The sequence below is a fragment of the Oncorhynchus mykiss genome, chromosome 28, assembly GCF_057628025.1.
Source record: "Oncorhynchus mykiss isolate SJ-2025 chromosome 28, ASM5762802v1, whole genome shotgun sequence".
Classification (NCBI taxonomy): Eukaryota; Metazoa; Chordata; class Actinopteri; order Salmoniformes; family Salmonidae; genus Oncorhynchus; species Oncorhynchus mykiss.
The window spans coordinates 42,068,661-42,090,708 of NC_143049.1; the positions used below are offsets into that span (position 1 = coordinate 42,068,661).

A 22,048-nucleotide genomic window follows, 5' to 3' on the forward strand; every position below is an offset into this window, starting at 1 on the left:
AGGACTACTGGTTAGAGGTGGCCAAACCTCCTCATGGATAACTACTAGTTAGAGGAGGCCAAACCTCCTCATGAAGAACTACTAGTTAGAGGTGGCCAAACCTCCTCATAGAGGACTACTGGTTAGAGGTGGCCAAACCTCCTCATGGATAACTACTAGTTAGAGGAGGCCAAACCTCCTCATGAAGAACTACTAGTTAGAGGTGGCCAAACTTCCTCATGAATAACTACTAGTTAGAGGAGGCCAAACCTCCTCATGAATAACTACTAGTTAGAGGAGGCCAAACCTCCTCATGAATAACTACTAGTTAGAGGAGGCCAAACCTCATGAATACCTACTAGTTAGAGGAGGCCAAACCTCCTCATGAAGAACTACTAGTTAGAGGAGGCCAAACCTCCTCATGAAGAACTACTAGTTAGAGGTGGCCAAACCTCCTCATAGAGGACTACTGGTTAGAGGTGGCCAAACCTCCTCATGGATAACTACTAGTTAGAGGAGGCCAAACCTCCTCATGAAGAACTACTAGTTAGAGGTGGCCAAACTTCCTCATGAATAACTACTAGTTAGAGGAGGCCAAACCTCCTCATGAATAACTACTAGTTAGAGGAGGCCAAACCTCCTCATGAATAACTACTAGTTAGAGGAGGCCAAACCTCCTCATGAATAACTACTAGTTAGAGGAGGCCAAACCTCATGAATACCTACTAGTTAGAGGAGGCCAAACCTCCTCATGAAGAACTACTAGTTAGAGGAGGCCAAACCTCCTCATGAAGAACTACTAGTTAGAGGTGGCCAAACCTCCTCATAGAGGACTACTGGTTAGAGGTGGCCAAACCTCCTCATGGATAACTACTAGTTAGAGGAGGCCAAACCTCCTCATGAAGAACTACTAGTTAGAGGTGGCCAAACCTCCTCATGAATAACTACTAGTTAGAGGAGGCCAAACCTCCTCATGAATAACTACTAGTTAGAGGAGGCCAAACCTCCTCATGAATAACTACTAGTTAGAGGAGGCCAAACCTCCTCATGAAGAACTACTAGTTAGAGGTGGCCAAACCTCCTCATGAATAACTACTAGTTAGAGGAGGCCAAACCTCCTCATGAATAACTACTAGTTAGAGGAGGCCAAACCTCCTCATGAATAACTACTAGTTAGAGGAGGCCAAACCTCATGAATAACTACTAGTTAGAGGTGGCCAAACCTCCTCATAGAGAACTACTGGTTAGAGGTGGCCAAACCTCCTCGTAGAGAACTACTGGTTAGAGGTGGCCAAACCTCCTCATAGAGAACTACTGGTTAGAGGTGGCCAAACCTCCTCATGGAGAACTACTAGTTAGAGGAGGCCAAACCTGTTCATAGAGAACTACTGGTTAGAGGTGGCCAAACCTCCTCATGGAGAACTACTAGTTAGAGGTAGCCAAACCTCCTCATAGAGAACTACTAGTTAGAGGTGGCCAAACATCCTCATGAATAACTAGTTAGAGGTGGCCAAACCTCCTCGTAGAGAACTACTAGTTAGAGGTGGCCAAACCTCCTCATGAATAACTAGTTAGAGGTGGCCAAACCTCCTCATAGAGAACTACTAGTTAGAGGTGGCCAAACCTCCTCATAGAGAACTAATGGTGAGATTTGGCCAAACCTCCTCATAGAGAACTACTAGTTAGAGATGGCCAAACCTCCTAATGGAGAACTACTGGTTAGAGGAGGATCTATAGTAAATTTACCCGGAGTAAAAATGGGAGGGACATGCTCAGTCAAGGGGAGGGTTCAATATTCTTTTTTTTTTCATCTAGTCCAAGGGAGGGTCAATTATGATGACATATATTTCTCAGTATTTTAGAATTAATTGCTTATTAGTCTATACACTGAGTGTACAATGTTTGGGGGATTAAAAACAATGTTTCTTGCCCATGATGTCTTTCTCAGAGTTATTGACGTCACAATAAGCCAGATTCAAGTCACTTATATTGTGGTGCTGAAACTTTAAGATTTTTAAACCAGACAGATTATCGGGAAACACTTATGACCTTCTCTCGTTGGGTTAAACCACAGAAGAAGAGTAGCCAGCAGTTAAAGCTTGCGTTGTTCTGTGTCGGTAGGCCTAGTCTGTCTGGGGTGGAAAGGTAGGTCTACTGTGTCTGGGGTGGAAAGGTAGACCTGCTCTGTCTAGGGTGGAAAGGTAGGTCCTACACTGTCTGGGGTGGAAAGATAGGTCCCACTCTGTCTGGTGTGGAAAGGTAGGCCTACTCTGCCTGGGGTGGAAAGGTAGACCTACTCTGTCTGGGGTGGAAAGGTAGGACCTACTCTGCCTGGGGTGGAAAGGTAGACCTACTCTGTCTGGGGTGGAAGGGTAGGCCTACTCTGTAGGACTAACTTTTGAAAGTACTCAGCTTCCTAATTAAGTCTCAGATTTAACAAGACACACTGATTTGGCATTGGAAAAATATGATGAGATGAACACAGGCCTATCTCTTTGTCCATTCTTAGCCTGTAATCTCTGTAATTCATGTCGTATAAAAAAATATATAAAAATTACGTAGAATTGTATAAAACTTTTTTTTTTCTCGGACCTGCAAATAGGATGATAGATTCATGCAATGCTTTTACTATGAAGGAGATATAGGATGATAGATTCATGCAATGCTTTTACTATGAAGGAGATATTTCCACCCCTTGTCCACAGTGGTCTGTGAACCCACAACCTTCTGGCCCCCAGCAGCCCTGTGCTCTATCCTGCGTTGCCATGTAACGCTGACAGGACGAAGAACAGTTTCTAAAACTTCATATCTAAGGCTCTGGTCCAAGAAGTGAGGGTAAACGGTAGACATGTTCCCTACTATCCATTTTATGTTTGAATTATTATTGTGTGTATAGGGGAGGGTCACTTGTATTCTCGGAGGGTTTTGGTCAAATATATTTTGCTGAAGGCAGGGCCATCCATTTTCCTTTCAGAGAGGTCTGATTTTCTCTATGTAACCCTCATTATAAATAACATTTACCCCCTTAGTGTGTGGCACATTGAGTTTGTCGCTAGAGCTATCCATGGTTCTGAAACATGCCTGAATGGTTCTGAAACATGTCTGAATGGTTCTGAAACATGTCTGAATGGTTCTGAAACACGACTGAATGGTTCTGAAACACGACTGAATGGTTCTGAAACATGTCTGAATGGTTCTGAAACATGTCTGAATGGTTCTGAAACACGACTGAATGGTTCTGAAACATGTCTGAATGGTTCTGAAACACGACTGAATGGTTCTGAAACACGACTGAATGGTTCTGAAACATGCCTGAATGGTTCTGAAACATGCCTGAATGGTTCTGAAACATGACTGAATGGTTCTGAAACACGACTGAATCTGGTATAACAGAACCAGACGATGAGTTTCAAATCATTCACCAGGAGACACCAGGAGGTTTGACTTGTGTTGTACAACAACCTGCTAAAGTCTATCTAGACAGTACAGTAGGCTTTGTGACACAGTCTACAGCTAGATTCAGACGCAGGCCAATTCTCTCTGGTCCGGAACATAATAAAATGAAACAAATCATTTGCAAATTGACTTCAAATATAATATTTGACTAAAAACATAATAATTTCAAACCTTAATTACATTTGAGGACACTGCCCCGTGTAGGGTGCCGTCTTTTGGATGGGACGTTAAAACGGGTGTCCTGACTCTCTGAGGTCATTCAAAATCCCATGGCGCTTATTGTAAGACTGGGGGGGGGGGGGGGGGGGGGGGGCTGATGGGTGATGAGCGTTCTGGTACAAAAATGGTCTGTGTGCATCACTGAGATGAGGGTGCTACATAATGATGGTGGATGAGATGATTTCCCCCCTACTATTTAAAGCACTTTGAGTAACTCAGTTGGTACAAAAGTGCAATATAAATTCAATAAATTATTATGTATTATTATTATTTGTACACGATCACATACACTACATACAGTACCAGTCACAATGTTGGATATAACTACTCATTAAAGGGTTTTTCTACATACATGTCTATGTAGAATAATACTGAAGACATCAAAACTACGAAATAGCACATATGGAATCATGTAGTAACCAAAAAAGTGTTAAACAAATCAAAATATATTTTAGAATATATTTCACCCTGAAGAAGTTGCATTGATACCGAAACTTTGGTGATTTACCCAATAAATTACTGGGAGTTTATATATAGAGTGTGCGACTCTCTTTATTTTTTTTTATAGCTTATAGATTCTTCAAAGTAGATACTCTTTGCCTTGATGGCAGCTTTACCCACTCTTGGAATTCTCTCAACCAGCTTAAACTGGAATGCTTTTCCAACAGTCTTGAAGGAGTTCCCACATATGCTGAGCACTTGTTGGCTGCTTTTCCTTCACTCTGAGGTTCAACTCATCCCAAACCATCTCAATTGGGTTGAGGTCTGGTGATTGTGGAGGCCAGGTCATCTGATGCATTCCATTACTCTCCTTCTTGGGCAAATAGCCCTTACACAGCCTGGAGGTGTGTTGGGTAATTGTCCTGTTGAAAAACAAATGATAGTCCCACTAAGCCCAAACTAGATGGGATGGTGTACTGCTGCAGAATGCTGTGGTAGCCATGCTAGTTGTGTGCCTTGAATTCAAAATAAATCACTGACAGTGTCACCAGCAAAGCACCGTCACACCTCCTCCTCCATGCTTCACGGTGGGAACCACACATGCGGAGATCATTCGTTCACCTAATCTGCATCTCACAAAGAAAGCGGTTGGAACCAAAAATGTCATATTTGGACTCATCAGACCAAAGGACATATTTCCACCGGTCTAATTTCCATTGCTCATGTTTTTTTGGTACAAGCAAGTCTCTTATTCTTATTGGTGTCTTTTAGAAGTGGTTTCTTTGCAGCAATTCGACCACGAAGGCCTGATTCACACAGTCTCTGAACAGTTGATGTTGACGTGTCTGTTTTTTAAAAACTCTGTGAAGCATTTATTTGGGCTGCAGTTTATGAGGCTGATAACTCTTATGAACTTATCCTCTGGCTCTTCCTTTCCTGTGGTGGTCCTCATGAGAGCCAGTTTCATCACAGCGCTTGATGGTTTTTGCGACTGCACTTGAAGAAACTTTCAAAGTTCTTGAAATGTTCAGGACTGACTGACCTTTATGTCTTAAAGTAATGATGGACTTTTTGAATCCAACATATCAATGATTATTTTGTAGACAAATTGGAATTAAATCACTTTAGAAATACAATGAAATGCATATTAACTAGTTGACAAGTTAAAACCTTGGGAGTCTAAGCTGACATATGGAATTGTTTTAAGATGGTCATACCATGGATCATTTTAGCTATTTAATTTAGAATTTTAAGACCCATTTAGGTTTAAAAATGGGCAGTACTACAGCCCATAGAAACGCATTTAATAAATGGCAAAGACTTGGCAAAGACAGTCAAAAAAGTAAATCATAAAGAATAAGGTTTTTGAAATGTCTGTCCTACTTGTATATCTAGGTGATATAAGAAAGCTCAGGAAATATATATATGTTTTACACATTTTTAACCCCTTTTTTGTGGTAGGCACAAAACTACCTCCATACTTCCATTAATGTTTTTAACCGCTACTGGTTACCTACAGATGAGTCCAGTGACACTTGTGGAGGTCACAGAGCAAAACCGAGAACACCATCATGTTTGAGGGAATCTCCCTTTTCCACAGTGGGGGTCACATTAGTTTGTAGCCCAAATGGTTTGGACGAACAGAAGTTGGCACATCGACGGTATCGACTTTGTAGAGAAGAACGAACCATCATGAGAGTCTCATCTTTCCATATTAGCTTGTAGGCCAAACCGTTCGGACGTTTTCGCGAGAAGACCAGTTTTTTGAATGTTTCATGGTCAAACACCGCTGTATCTTGGCCGCCATCTTGTATCATAGGCAGATGCGGTGGATTAAGACGCAATGAATCTCTACCTTAAATTGTACGTATTTTGATGGGGATTTTTTTATTATGTTACTTAGATGGACGCATTGGTGCGTCAATAAACTCTATGATATGTTGGATTCATGTCTCCAACTCAACCAAAAAATTAAAATAAAGTGGCTCAGATTATTCTACAATGTAGAAAATAGTACAAATAAATAAAGAAAAACAACATGAATGAGTAGGTGTGTCCAAACCTTTGGCCGGTAGTGTATCTTCTTCTTTCTTTAAAACCTCTTGAGACTAGGGGGCAGTATTTTGATGTTTGGATGAAAAACGTGCCCAAATGAAACTGCCTATTTCTCAGGCCCAGAAGCTAGAATATGCATATAATATATAATGGCGGATTAGGATAGCAAACACTCTAAAGTTTCCAAAACCGTCAAAATATTGTCTGTGAGTATAACAGAACTGATATTGCAGGCGAAAACCTGAGGAATATCCAACCAGGAAGTGCTGTTTTTTTTATACCTCTATGTTCCATTTCCTGCCTAGGGATATCAACCAGATTCCTTTCCCTATGGCTTCCACAAGGTGTGAACAGTCTTTAGACATAGTTTCAGGCGTTTATTCTGAAAAATGAGCGAGAATGATCACATCGCATCAGTGGATAGCTCTCAGAATTGTGCATGCGCGAGCCTCTGGAGCGAGACCTTTTCTCTCTCTCTCTCCTATTGAAAAAGCGGTTGAAATATTATCGATTATTTATTGTAAAACCAACCTGAGGATTGATTATAAAAAAAACGTTTTACATGTTTCCGCGAACTTTACGGATACTATTTGGACTTTTGGTCTGCCCCGTCGTGACCGAAAGACCCTGTGGATTACTCAACAAAATACGCCAACGAAATTGAGATTTTTGGATATAAAAATAATCTTTATCGAACAAAACAAACATTTACTGTGTAACTGGGAGTCTCGTGAGTGCAAACATCCAAAGGTCATCAAAGGTAAGTGATTTAATTTATTGCTTTTCTGACGTTCGTGACCAATCTACTTGGCTGCTAGTGTTTGTAATATTTTGTCCTAAGTGCTGTCCTAACATAAACGCTTGGTTTGCTTTCGCTGTAAAGCTTTTTTGAAATCTGACACGCCAGGTGGATTAACAACAAGCTAAGCTGTATTTTGGTATACTGCACTTGTGATTTCATGAAAATTTAATATTTTTAGTAATTTAATTTGAATTTGGCGCTCTGCAATTCAGCGGATGTTGACGAAAATGATGTGAACACCCTTTCAAATGAGTGGATTCAGCTATTTTAGTCACACCCATTACTGACAGGTGTATACAATCAAACACACAGCCATGCACTCTCCATAGACAAACACTGGCAGTAGAATGGCCTTACTGAAGTGCTCAGTGACTTCCAACGTGGCACCGTCATAAGATGCCTCCTTTCCAACAAGTCAGTTTGTCAAATGTCTGCCCTGCTAGAGCTGCCCCGGTCAACTGTAAGTGCTGTTATTGTGAAGTGGAAATGTCTAGGAGCAATAATGGCTCAGCCACAAAGTGGTAGCAAGTTCACAGAATGGGGTCGCCGAGTGCTGAAGCTCGTAGCACTGTTCATCGGAAGCTTCATGAAATGGTTTTCCATGGCCGAGCAGCCACAAAAAAGAACTACTAGTTAGAGGTAGCCAAATTTCCTTATGGAGAACTACTAGTTAGAGGAGGCCAAACCTACTCATGAATAACTACTAGTTAGAGGTAGCCAAACCTCCTCATAGAGGACTACTGGTTAGAGGTGGCCAAACCTCCTCATGGATAACTACTAGTTAGAGGTGGCCAAACCTCCTCATAGAGAACTACTAGTTAGAGGTGGCCAAACCTCCTCATAGAGAACAACTGGTTAGAGGTGGCCAAACCTGCTCATGGAGAACTACTAGTTGAAGGTGGCCAAACCTCCTCATGAATAACTACTAGTTAGAGGTGGCCAAACCTCCTCATGAAGAACTACTAGTTAGAGGAGGCCAAACCTCCTCATGAATAACTACTAGTTTCAGGAGGCCAAACCTCCTCATGAATAACTACTAGTTTCAGGAGGCCAAACCTCCTCATGGAGAACTACTAGTTAGAGGAGGCCAAACCTACTCATGAATAACTACTAGTTGAAGGTGGCCAAACATCCTCATGAATAGTTAGTTAGAGGTGGCCAAACCTCCTCGTAGAGAACTACTGGTTAGAGGTGGCCAAACCTCCTCATAGAGAACTACTGGTTAGAGGTGGCCAAACCTCCTCATAGAGAACTACTGGTTAGAGGTGGCCAAACCTCCTCATAGAGAACTACTAGTTAGAGGTGGCCAAACCTCCTCATAGAGAACTACTGGTTAGAGGTGGCCAAACCTCCTCATGGAGAACTACTAGTTAGAGGAGGCCAAACCTGTTCATGGAGAACTACTAGTTAGAGGTGGCCAAACCTCCTCATGAATAACTAGTTAGAGGTGGCCAAACCTCCTCATAGAGAACTACTAGTTAGAGGTGGCCAAACATCCTCATGAATAACTAGTTAGAGGTGGCCAAACCTCCTCGTAGAGAACTACTAGTTAGAGGTGGCCAAACCTCCTCAAAGAGACCTACTAGTTAGAGGTGGCCAAACCTCCTCATGAATAACTAGTTAGAGGTGGCCAAACCTCCTCATAGAGAACTACTAGTTAGAGGTGGCCAAACCTCCTCATAGAGAACTAATGGTGAGATTTGGCCAAACCTCCTCATAGAGAACTACTAGTTAGAGATGGCCAAACCTCCTAATGGAGAACTACTGGTTAGAGGAGGATCTATAGTAAATTTACCCGGAGTAAAAATGGGAGGGACATGCTCAGTCAAGGGGAGGGTTCAATATTCTTTTTTTTTTCATCTAGTCCAAGGGAGGGTCAATTATGATGACATATATTTCTCAGTATTTTAGAATTAATTGCTTATTAGTCTATACACTGAGTGTACAATGTTTGGGGGATTAAAAACAATGTTTCTTGCCCATGATGTCTTTCTCAGAGTTATTGACGTCACAATAAGCCAGATTCAAGTCACTTATATTGTGGTGCTGAAACTTTAAGATTTTTAAACCAGACAGATTATCGGGAAACACTTATGACCTTCTCTCGTTGGGTTAAACCACAGAAGAAGAGTAGCCAGCAGTTAAAGCTTGCGTTGTTCTGTGTCGGTAGGCCTAGTCTGTCTGGGGTGGAAAGGTAGGTCTACTGTGTCTGGGGTGGAAAGGTAGACCTGCTCTGTCTAGGGTGGAAAGGTAGGTCCTACACTGTCTGGGGTGGAAAGATAGGTCCCACTCTGTCTGGTGTGGAAAGGTAGGCCTACTCTGCCTGGGGTGGAAAGGTAGACCTACTCTGTCTGGGGTGGAAAGGTAGGACCTACTCTGCCTGGGGTGGAAAGGTAGACCTACTCTGTCTGGGGTGGAAGGGTAGGCCTACTCTGTAGGACTAACTTTTGAAAGTACTCAGCTTCCTAATTAAGTCTCAGATTTAACAAGACACACTGATTTGGCATTGGAAAAATATGATGAGATGAACACAGGCCTATCTCTTTGTCCATTCTTAGCCTGTAATCTCTGTAATTCATGTCGTATAAAAAAATATATAAAAATTACGTAGAATTGTATAAAACTTTTTTTTTTCTCGGACCTGCAAATAGGATGATAGATTCATGCAATGCTTTTACTATGAAGGAGATATAGGATGATAGATTCATGCAATGCTTTTACTATGAAGGAGATATTTCCACCCCTTGTCCACAGTGGTCTGTGAACCCACAACCTTCTGGCCCCCAGCAGCCCTGTGCTCTATCCTGCGTTGCCATGTAACGCTGACAGGACGAAGAACAGTTTCTAAAACTTCATATCTAAGGCTCTGGTCCAAGAAGTGAGGGTAAACGGTAGACATGTTCCCTACTATCCATTTTATGTTTGAATTATTATTGTGTGTATAGGGGAGGGTCACTTGTATTCTCGGAGGGTTTTGGTCAAATATATTTTGCTGAAGGCAGGGCCATCCATTTTCCTTTCAGAGAGGTCTGATTTTCTCTATGTAACCCTCATTATAAATAACATTTACCCCCTTAGTGTGTGGCACATTGAGTTTGTCGCTAGAGCTATCCATGGTTCTGAAACATGCCTGAATGGTTCTGAAACATGTCTGAATGGTTCTGAAACATGTCTGAATGGTTCTGAAACACGACTGAATGGTTCTGAAACACGACTGAATGGTTCTGAAACATGTCTGAATGGTTCTGAAACATGTCTGAATGGTTCTGAAACACGACTGAATGGTTCTGAAACATGTCTGAATGGTTCTGAAACACGACTGAATGGTTCTGAAACACGACTGAATGGTTCTGAAACATGCCTGAATGGTTCTGAAACATGCCTGAATGGTTCTGAAACATGACTGAATGGTTCTGAAACACGACTGAATCTGGTATAACAGAACCAGACGATGAGTTTCAAATCATTCACCAGGAGACACCAGGAGGTTTGACTTGTGTTGTACAACAACCTGCTAAAGTCTATCTAGACAGTACAGTAGGCTTTGTGACACAGTCTACAGCTAGATTCAGACGCAGGCCAATTCTCTCTGGTCCGGAACATAATAAAATGAAACAAATCATTTGCAAATTGACTTCAAATATAATATTTGACTAAAAACATAATAATTTCAAACCTTAATTACATTTGAGGACACTGCCCCGTGTAGGGTGCCGTCTTTTGGATGGGACGTTAAAACGGGTGTCCTGACTCTCTGAGGTCATTCAAAATCCCATGGCGCTTATTGTAAGACTGGGGGGGGGGGGGGGGGGGGGGGGCTGATGGGTGATGAGCGTTCTGGTACAAAAATGGTCTGTGTGCATCACTGAGATGAGGGTGCTACATAATGATGGTGGATGAGATGATTTCCCCCCTACTATTTAAAGCACTTTGAGTAACTCAGTTGGTACAAAAGTGCAATATAAATTCAATAAATTATTATGTATTATTATTATTTGTACACGATCACATACACTACATACAGTACCAGTCACAATGTTGGATATAACTACTCATTAAAGGGTTTTTCTACATACATGTCTATGTAGAATAATACTGAAGACATCAAAACTACGAAATAGCACATATGGAATCATGTAGTAACCAAAAAAGTGTTAAACAAATCAAAATATATTTTAGAATATATTTCACCCTGAAGAAGTTGCATTGATACCGAAACTTTGGTGATTTACCCAATAAATTACTGGGAGTTTATATATAGAGTGTGCGACTCTCTTTATTTTTTTTTATAGCTTATAGATTCTTCAAAGTAGATACTCTTTGCCTTGATGGCAGCTTTACCCACTCTTGGAATTCTCTCAACCAGCTTAAACTGGAATGCTTTTCCAACAGTCTTGAAGGAGTTCCCACATATGCTGAGCACTTGTTGGCTGCTTTTCCTTCACTCTGAGGTTCAACTCATCCCAAACCATCTCAATTGGGTTGAGGTCTGGTGATTGTGGAGGCCAGGTCATCTGATGCATTCCATTACTCTCCTTCTTGGGCAAATAGCCCTTACACAGCCTGGAGGTGTGTTGGGTAATTGTCCTGTTGAAAAACAAATGATAGTCCCACTAAGCCCAAACTAGATGGGATGGTGTACTGCTGCAGAATGCTGTGGTAGCCATGCTAGTTGTGTGCCTTGAATTCAAAATAAATCACTGACAGTGTCACCAGCAAAGCACCGTCACACCTCCTCCTCCATGCTTCACGGTGGGAACCACACATGCGGAGATCATTCGTTCACCTAATCTGCATCTCACAAAGAAAGCGGTTGGAACCAAAAATGTCATATTTGGACTCATCAGACCAAAGGACATATTTCCACCGGTCTAATTTCCATTGCTCATGTTTTTTTGGTACAAGCAAGTCTCTTATTCTTATTGGTGTCTTTTAGAAGTGGTTTCTTTGCAGCAATTCGACCACGAAGGCCTGATTCACACAGTCTCTGAACAGTTGATGTTGACGTGTCTGTTTTTTAAAAACTCTGTGAAGCATTTATTTGGGCTGCAGTTTATGAGGCTGATAACTCTTATGAACTTATCCTCTGGCTCTTCCTTTCCTGTGGTGGTCCTCATGAGAGCCAGTTTCATCACAGCGCTTGATGGTTTTTGCGACTGCACTTGAAGAAACTTTCAAAGTTCTTGAAATGTTCAGGACTGACTGACCTTTATGTCTTAAAGTAATGATGGACTTTTTGAATCCAACATATCAATGATTATTTTGTAGACAAATTGGAATTAAATCACTTTAGAAATACAATGAAATGCATATTAACTAGTTGACAAGTTAAAACCTTGGGAGTCTAAGCTGACATATGGAATTGTTTTAAGATGGTCATACCATGGATCATTTTAGCTATTTAATTTAGAATTTTAAGACCCATTTAGGTTTAAAAATGGGCAGTACTACAGCCCATAGAAACGCATTTAATAAATGGCAAAGACTTGGCAAAGACAGTCAAAAAAGTAAATCATAAAGAATAAGGTTTTTGAAATGTCTGTCCTACTTGTATATCTAGGTGATATAAGAAAGCTCAGGAAATATATATATGTTTTACACATTTTTAACCCCTTTTTTGTGGTAGGCACAAAACTACCTCCATACTTCCATTAATGTTTTTAACCGCTACTGGTTACCTACAGATGAGTCCAGTGACACTTGTGGAGGTCACAGAGCAAAACCGAGAACACCATCATGTTTGAGGGAATCTCCCTTTTCCACAGTGGGGGTCACATTAGTTTGTAGCCCAAATGGTTTGGACGAACAGAAGTTGGCACATCGACGGTATCGACTTTGTAGAGAAGAACGAACCATCATGAGAGTCTCATCTTTCCATATTAGCTTGTAGGCCAAACCGTTCGGACGTTTTCGCGAGAAGACCAGTTTTTTGAATGTTTCATGGTCAAACACCGCTGTATCTTGGCCGCCATCTTGTATCATAGGCAGATGCGGTGGATTAAGACGCAATGAATCTCTACCTTAAATTGTACGTATTTTGATGGGGATTTTTTTATTATGTTACTTAGATGGACGCATTGGTGCGTCAATAAACTCTATGATATGTTGGATTCATGTCTCCAACTCAACCAAAAAATTAAAATAAAGTGGCTCAGATTATTCTACAATGTAGAAAATAGTACAAATAAATAAAGAAAAACAACATGAATGAGTAGGTGTGTCCAAACCTTTGGCCGGTAGTGTATCTTCTTCTTTCTTTAAAACCTCTTGAGACTAGGGGGCAGTATTTTGATGTTTGGATGAAAAACGTGCCCAAATGAAACTGCCTATTTCTCAGGCCCAGAAGCTAGAATATGCATATAATATATAATGGCGGATTAGGATAGCAAACACTCTAAAGTTTCCAAAACCGTCAAAATATTGTCTGTGAGTATAACAGAACTGATATTGCAGGCGAAAACCTGAGGAATATCCAACCAGGAAGTGCTGTTTTTTTTATACCTCTATGTTCCATTTCCTGCCTAGGGATATCAACCAGATTCCTTTCCCTATGGCTTCCACAAGGTGTGAACAGTCTTTAGACATAGTTTCAGGCGTTTATTCTGAAAAATGAGCGAGAATGATCACATCGCATCAGTGGATAGCTCTCAGAATTGTGCATGCGCGAGCCTCTGGAGCGAGACCTTTTCTCTCTCTCTCTCCTATTGAAAAAGCGGTTGAAATATTATCGATTATTTATTGTAAAACCAACCTGAGGATTGATTATAAAAAAAACGTTTTACATGTTTCCGCGAACTTTACGGATACTATTTGGACTTTTGGTCTGCCCCGTCGTGACCGAAAGACCCTGTGGATTACTCAACAAAATACGCCAACGAAATTGAGATTTTTGGATATAAAAATAATCTTTATCGAACAAAACAAACATTTACTGTGTAACTGGGAGTCTCGTGAGTGCAAACATCCAAAGGTCATCAAAGGTAAGTGATTTAATTTATTGCTTTTCTGACGTTCGTGACCAATCTACTTGGCTGCTAGTGTTTGTAATATTTTGTCCTAAGTGCTGTCCTAACATAAACGCTTGGTTTGCTTTCGCTGTAAAGCTTTTTTGAAATCTGACACGCCAGGTGGATTAACAACAAGCTAAGCTGTATTTTGGTATACTGCACTTGTGATTTCATGAAAATTTAATATTTTTAGTAATTTAATTTGAATTTGGCGCTCTGCAATTCAGCGGATGTTGACGAAAATGATGTGAACACCCTTTCAAATGAGTGGATTCAGCTATTTTAGTCACACCCATTACTGACAGGTGTATACAATCAAACACACAGCCATGCACTCTCCATAGACAAACACTGGCAGTAGAATGGCCTTACTGAAGTGCTCAGTGACTTCCAACGTGGCACCGTCATAAGATGCCTCCTTTCCAACAAGTCAGTTTGTCAAATGTCTGCCCTGCTAGAGCTGCCCCGGTCAACTGTAAGTGCTGTTATTGTGAAGTGGAAATGTCTAGGAGCAATAATGGCTCAGCCACAAAGTGGTAGCAAGTTCACAGAATGGGGTCGCCGAGTGCTGAAGCTCGTAGCACTGTTCATCGGAAGCTTCATGAAATGGTTTTCCATGGCCGAGCAGCCACAAAAAAGCCTAAGATCACCAGGCGCAATGCCAAGCATTGACTGTTGTGAGTTGTGTAAAGCTCTTGGACTCTGGAGCAGTGGAAACGCGTTCTCTGGAAACAAATCTGGTCTAGAGTCTATTCTACAGCCATCTGAGTGAGGTTTTTAATTATATCAGAGCAATAAAGAGAGGTGGGTAGATACCAGGGAAGGGGCTTAATGCCAGGGGGCAGCCTTCCAACTTTATCACCAATCTAGGGGAACACTGCTAAACTCAAATTCTGTTATCAGTGTTTATGAACCATGGGAGAGTTTGAAGCTGGGGCGCTATTGATGAGAAAGATTTTTTAAATAGAAGCATGGAGGCTTGGAGAGAGAGAGAGAGAGGGAGAGAGAGAGGGGGGTGAGAGAGGAGAGGGAGAGAGAGAGGGGGGGGTGAGAGACGAGAGGGAGAGAGAGGGGGGGTGAGAGAGAGAGAGAGAGAGAGAGAGAGAGAGAGAGAAAGAGGAGAGGGAGAGAGAGAGAGAGAGAGAGAGAGAGAGAGAGAGAGAGAGAGGGAGAGAGAGAGAGACAGAGAGAGAGAGAGAGAGAGAGAGAGAGAGAGAGAGAGAGAGAGAGAGAGAGGAGAGGGAGAGAGAGAGAGAGAGAGACATAGTATGATGAACCAGACAAACTTTTCCAAGGAATAACACTTCAGATACATAGTAATGTTCACATTAAGATTCAGGAAACATTCAAATGTTCTTATTTAACTGAACTCTGAACTCTGAAATAGGTTGCTAATTATACATGGTGGATATCAACTTTTATTTTATTACGTTTTTACGTAGCAAGATGGTCGACTCAATTCGAGTTCTTAGGAAACTTAGGAAAGTTTGGAGAGGACAACGGATTGGATCCCAGAAGGTGACCCAAAACTACAGCGCCGCAGACTCCGGAGATCATCGCCCACCGTTCCCGAATATACTACTCCCCAATGTCCAGTCTCTTGACAACAAGGTTGATGGAAATCGAGATAGGGTTGCCTTCCAGAGAGACATCAGAGATTGTAACATTCTCTGTTTCACGGAAACATGGCTCCTTCGGGATATGTTGTCGGAATTGATTCAGCCACCAGGCTTCTCCATGCATCGCGCAGACAGAGATAAACACCTCTCTGGGAAGAGGAAGGGCGGGGGTGTATGCTTCATGATTAACGACTCATGGAGTAATCATAACAGCATACAGGAACTCAAGTCCTTCTGCTCACCTGATCTGGAATTCCTTACAATCAAATGCTGGCCATTTTACCTCCCAAGAGAATTCTCCTCAGTTATCGTCACAGCTGTGTACATTCCCCTTCAAGCAGACACCAAGACGGCCCTCAAGGAACTTCACTGAACTCTATGTAAACTTGAAGCCATACATCCTGAGGCTACATTTATTGTAGCTGGGGATTTTAACAAAGCAAATTTGAGAACAAGGCTACCTAAAATCTATCAGCATATTGATTGCACTACGCGCAGGGGTAATACACTGCTACTCTTCCGTGATGCATACAAAGCCCTCCCCCGCCCTCCCTTCGGCAAATCCGACCACGACGCCATCATGCTCCTACCAGCTTATAGGCAGAAACTCAAACAGGATGTACCAGTGACTAGAACCATTCAACGCTGGTCTGACCAATCAGAAGCCACGCTTCAAGATTGTTTTGATCACGCGGACTGGAATATGTTCCGGTCAGCCTCAGAGAACAACATTGACCTATACGCTGACTAGGTGAGTGAGTTTATAAAGAAGTGCATTGGAGATGTTGTACCCACTGTGACTATTAAAACCTACCCTAACCAGAAACCGTGGACGGACAGGGGTAAAACTGAAAGAGCAAACCACCGCATTTAACCATGGAAAAAGGTCTGGGAATACGGCTGAATATAAACAGTGTAGTTATTCCCTCCGCAAGGCAATCAAACAAGCAAAATGTTGGTACAGGGACAAATTGGAGTCGCAATTCAACGGCTCAGACACAAGACATATGTGGCATACAGTGCCTTGCGAAAGTATTCGGCCCCTTTGAACTTTGCGACTTTTTGCCACATTTCAGGCTTCAAACATAAAGATATAAAACTGTATTTTTTTGTGAAGAATCAACAACAAGTGGGACACAATCATGAAGTGGAACGACATTTATTGGATATTTCAAACTTTTTTAACAAATCAAAAACTGAAAAATTGGGTGTGCAAAAAATGTTTTTTTTTAAATACAGTTTTATATCTTTATGTTTGAGGCACTGTATTTCACGGACAACAAAAAAGAAAACCAGCCATGTCACGGGTACCGACGTTACGCTTCCAGACAAACTAAACATCTTCTTTGCCCGCTTTGAGGATAATGCAGTGCCACCATTGTGGCCCGCTAACAAGGACAGCCTCCCCCCCATTCTCCGTGGACGACGTGAGTAAAACATTTAAATGTGTTAAACCACGCAAGGCTGCTGGCCCAGACAGCATCCATAGCCACGTCCTCAGAGCATGCGCAGACCAGGTGACTGGAGTGATTACGGACATATTCAATCTCTCCCTATCCCAGTTGTCCCAGTGCTGTCCCCCAACATGCTTCAAGATGACTAGCATTGTTCCTGTACCCAAGAAGGCAAAGAAAACTAAACTAAATGACTACCGCCCCGTAGCACACTTGTTAGATATTACCTTCGGGAACTAGAAGCACAAGCATTTCGCTACACTCACATTAACATCTGCTAACCATGTGGATGTGACAAATAAAATGTTATTTTATTTGATAAGGTTTAATAAAACCTTTAAAGCCTTCAGGTATTTCATAACCAATTCATAACATTTGTGAAGTAATTGTTGTGATGATAAATTCTCGTTAATAAAAGGAAATCAAACTGATTTTATAACAGAAAAATATAAGGTTTTATTGTAATGTAATGTTTTCATTAGAGTTCAACTTCAGTTTAATAAATGGAAGAAAACTAAAAGTGTGTGCGTGCGTGCGTGCGTGCGTGTGCGTGTGCGTGTGTGTGCGTGGTTGCGTCTCCCTCCACTCACCCCTTCCTCCGGTTCGAAGTCGTAAACCACGTCCTCTGGTGGTCTGTTTTGGACCAGACTGTGACACAGCAGCCAGCAGCCCAGACCAGTTAGAAACATCCCTACGTCAGGGAGAAACACACGGATACCGTTCCCTGCATCTGCACCTATCACACTGGACACAGAGATACAGATACAGACAGAAACAGATGAGACTTACCGTTGTTACACTACAATCAAACCTACACAGATCACACTGTAGACAGACACACAGACAGTACAGTCATACCTACACCTACAGTATCACACTGGAGACATAGAGAAGAGAGAGACAGATGAGAGTTACCGTTGTTACACTACATAATGTCTGTCTTTACAACCTCTCTGGGACATGGAGACAGTTCAATCAGTTCATGGATATAATATACACGCCGTTCGGAAAGTATTCAGACCCCTTGACTTTTTTCCAAATTTGTTTCGTTACAGCCTTATTCTGAAATGGATTAAAAAATAAAAAATTCTCATCAATCTACAGACAATACCCCATAATGACAACACAATACCCCATAATGACAACACAATACCCCATAACGACAACACAATACCCCATAACGACAACACAATACCCCATAATGACAACACAATACCCCATAATGACAACACAATACCCCATAATGACAACACAATACCCCATAACGACAACACAATACCCCATAACGACAACACAATACCCCATAATGACAACACAATACCCCATAACGACAACACAATACCCCATAATGACAACACAATACCCCATAACGACAACACAATACCCCATAATGACAACACAATACCCCATAACGACAACACAATACCCCATAACGACAACACAATACCCCATAATGACAACACAATACCCCATAACGACAACACAATACCCCATAACGACAAAAAAAATGTTTTTTAGAAATGCTTGCAAAAAAAAAAAAAATTAAACTGAAAGGAAGAGTCTTGGTGGTTCCAAACTTCTTCCATTTAATAATTATAAAGAGTAAAAACTCACAGACAGCTTAAAAAGCTCAAACCAAGTTTATTCACCCACTGGGTCAAACAGCTGCAAAGACAAAGACATGATTACACAAACACAGATTTTTATACCCTCCTACTAGGAGGAGTCCACTCCTTGCACATCTAGACAGCCAATACATCTCTGTTGCTTGGCAGGAACATAATGGGTTCCTCTCACCGGTGTAGTCATGGCCCTGCCTCACGCTAGAACTTTCGTGGGCAAGTATAATAGGACTGTTCCTTCTCACTTTGTCTGACCTGACTTCGTCCCGAATTCCTCACTCCTCCCTAATTCACGGCTGTCCTACCTTATGTGTGTTGCCTTTTGCCTTCCTCCTTAGGAGGCTATTTTGTGTAGATTGATGAGGTAATACATGTATTTAATCCATTTTAGAATAAGGCTGTAATGTAACAAAATGTGGGAAAAGGGAAGGTGTCTGTATACTTTCCGAAGGCCCTGTATAATGGATAATAATACACCGTCTGTAGAATTCAAATGTGGTACATTTGCAAAACCAAGCGGTGATGCTCTCGATGGCGCAGATGTAGAACTTTTTGAGGATCTGATGGCCCATGCCAAATCTTTTCAGCCTCCTGAGGGGGACGAGGCGCTGTCATGCCCTCTTCATTACTATGCGGGGGCATGTGGACCACGTTAAGTTCTTAGTGATGTGGACACCAAGGAACCTGAAGCTCTCAACCCGCTCCACTACAACTCCGTCGATGTGGATGGAGGCAGGCTCTCCCCTCTTTCTCCTGCAGTCCACAATCAGCTCCTTGGCTTTACCAACATTGAGGGAGAGGTTGTTGTCATGGCACCACACTGCAAAGTCTCTGACCTAATCCCTGTAGGTTGTCTCATCGCTGTCTGTGATCTGGCCTACTACTGTCGTGTCATCAGCAAACTTGATGGTTGTGTTGGAGTTGTGCGTCACCACTCAGTCATGGATGAACAGGGAGCACAGGAGGGGACTAAGCACACACCTCTGGGGGGCCCCCGTGTTGAGGGTCAGCATGACGGGGGTGTTATTGCCTACCCTCACCACCTTGGGCCGGCCCATCAGGAAGTCCAGGATCCAATTGCAGCGGGAGGTGTTCATTCCCAGGGTCCCGAGCTTGGTGATGAGCTTGGAGGGCACTATGGTGTTGAACACTGATCCGTAGTCTGAACCCGAGTCATATGTGGATCTGTTGAGGCAGCATGCGAATAGGAGTGGATCTAGGGCATCTGGGATGATGGTGTTGATGTGTGTCATGATCAGCCTTCCAAAGCACTTCATACTTACAGATGTGTGCTACAAAGCAATAGGCATTTAGGCAGGTTACCTTGGAGTTCTTGGGGACAGGGACAGTGGTGGTCAGCTTGAAAGATATTGGGATTACAGACTGGGACAAAGAGAGATCGAAAACGTCAGTGAAGTCACTTGCCAGCTGGTCTGTGAATGCTTTGAGAACGTGCCCTAGTATTCTATCTGGCCCGAAGGCCTTGCTGTTTACTCACATCGGCCATAGAGAGCGAGATCTCACAGTCATCCAGAACAACAGGGGCTCTCATGCCAGACTTGGTGTTGTTTTCCTTTACGCGAGTATAAAAGGCATTTAGCTCATTTGGAAGGCCGCGTCACTGGGCATCTCACGGCTGGGTTTCCCTATGTAGTCCGTTATCGTCTGTAAGCCCTGTCACATACAATGAACATTGTAGCTGATGAAAACAAGATTCCACCTTCCTCCTATATTCTCATTTTTCCTGTTTGATGTCTGGTTGGAGGTTGTAGCGCTTACTTGTATGCGTCCGTTTTTCCCGTTCCTTGTAAGCGGTGACTCTAGCCTTTAGCCCAGCACTGATATTTCCTGTAACCCATGGTTTTATGTTTGGATACATTAGTATAGTCACTGTGTGGACGATGTCGTCGATGCACTTATTGATGACCGATGTGGTAAACTCCACAATTCTATTGGATGAATAGCAGAACATATCCCAGTCTGTACTAGCAAAGCAGTCGTGTAGCCTCGCGTCTGCTTCATCTGACCACTTCTGTATTGAGCGTGTCACTGGTACTTCCTGTTTTAGCTTTTGTTTGTAAACAGGAAGCAGGAGGATAGAGTCGTGGTCAGATTTTCCAGAGGGAGGGCATGTTATGCATTTTTGTGTGTAGAATAAAAGTGGTCTGGAGTTTTAGTGCCCCCTAGTGGCACAGGATACATGTTGGTAGAAATGAGGTAGGATGGTTTTAAGTCTCCCCTCGTTAAAGTCTCCGTCCACCATAAAAGCTGCCTCTGGGTGTGCGCTTTCCTGTTTTCTTTATGGCTCAATACAGTTTGTTGAGTGCCACAGTAGTGTTGGCCTGTGGAGAAATTTAGAAAGCCTTGATAATTACGGATGAGAACTCTCTTAGTAGATATAAAAAAAGGTGTGCAGCTTAGCATGAGGTATTCTATATCAGGTGAGCAAAATCTTGAGATTTTCCTTAAAACTGGAAGCAGCGCACCAGTTGCTGTTTATTAAAAGGCACACCCCTCCCTCTTTGGACTAGCCTGATTCCTCCGTTGTCTGATCGTGCAGGTAGGGCTTCATGGAGAAACCACTGAGTTCTATGTTCATAGATTCAGCCAGCCAAATTTCTCGACAAAACATAATCTTTCCATGACATAGACTGAATCCAGGTGAAAACTATGATCCATATAGATATCACTTGTTAAATCCACTTCAATCAGTGTAGATAAATGACTAACAGACATAATGAGGTTTAACATCAACAGACTCACAGACATAATGAGGTTTAACCTCAACAGACTCACAGACATAATGAGGTTTAACCTCAACAGACTGACAGACATAATGAGGTTTAACATCAACAGAAACCACAGGTTGAGAAGGACAGGTCAGAACCATCAGAAGCATTTAGAAACCTAGTCTGTGTCCAAATTGTACCCTATTCCCTACATAGTACACTACTTTTGACCAGAGCCCTAACTAATTATACTGAACAAAAATAAAGTGTTGGTCCCATTTATCATGAGATGAAATAAAAGATCCCAGAAATGTTCCATACGCACCAAAAAAACGTATATCTCTAAGACAGATGATAGTGGGTGATATATTTCACAATGTATTCTCATCTGTGGTACGTTCTGCTGTCCTCTAATGTGTGACATTTCTATTCAGGTTTGATATTTTATTAACGTCAGAAATTATGTACATGAGATATACAGCAGAAATACTGTATATAATAATAACATTATTCACTTTATTAACTCGTATCTATGTACTGTACATGTTTTCCTTATCTCTTACCTCTCAAAGCCGATCTGTCGTATGGATCTCTCCCACATGGAACCTGGAGAGGAAACACAGAAGAACATCATCAGAGTAGGAAGGGCTTTGTTTCTCTGCATG

At 42.0% G+C, this 22,048-nt stretch overlaps 1 protein-coding gene across 1 annotated transcript in view; it reads right to left on the reverse strand.

Moving 5' to 3' along the window:
* LOC110508253 (piezo-type mechanosensitive ion channel component 2) overlaps window positions 1-22,048 on the reverse strand; it is a 210,139-nt gene that overhangs the window by 157,434 nt on the left and 30,657 nt on the right. The window contains exons 4-5 of the mRNA XM_090225642.1: window positions 21,947-21,989; window positions 17,623-17,776 (exon numbers count right to left, since the gene is read on the reverse strand). Of these exons, the coding sequence (XP_090081768.1) occupies window positions 17,623-17,776; window positions 21,947-21,989 (197 nt within the window). The remainder of the gene's footprint in view (window positions 1-17,622; window positions 17,777-21,946; window positions 21,990-22,048) is intronic.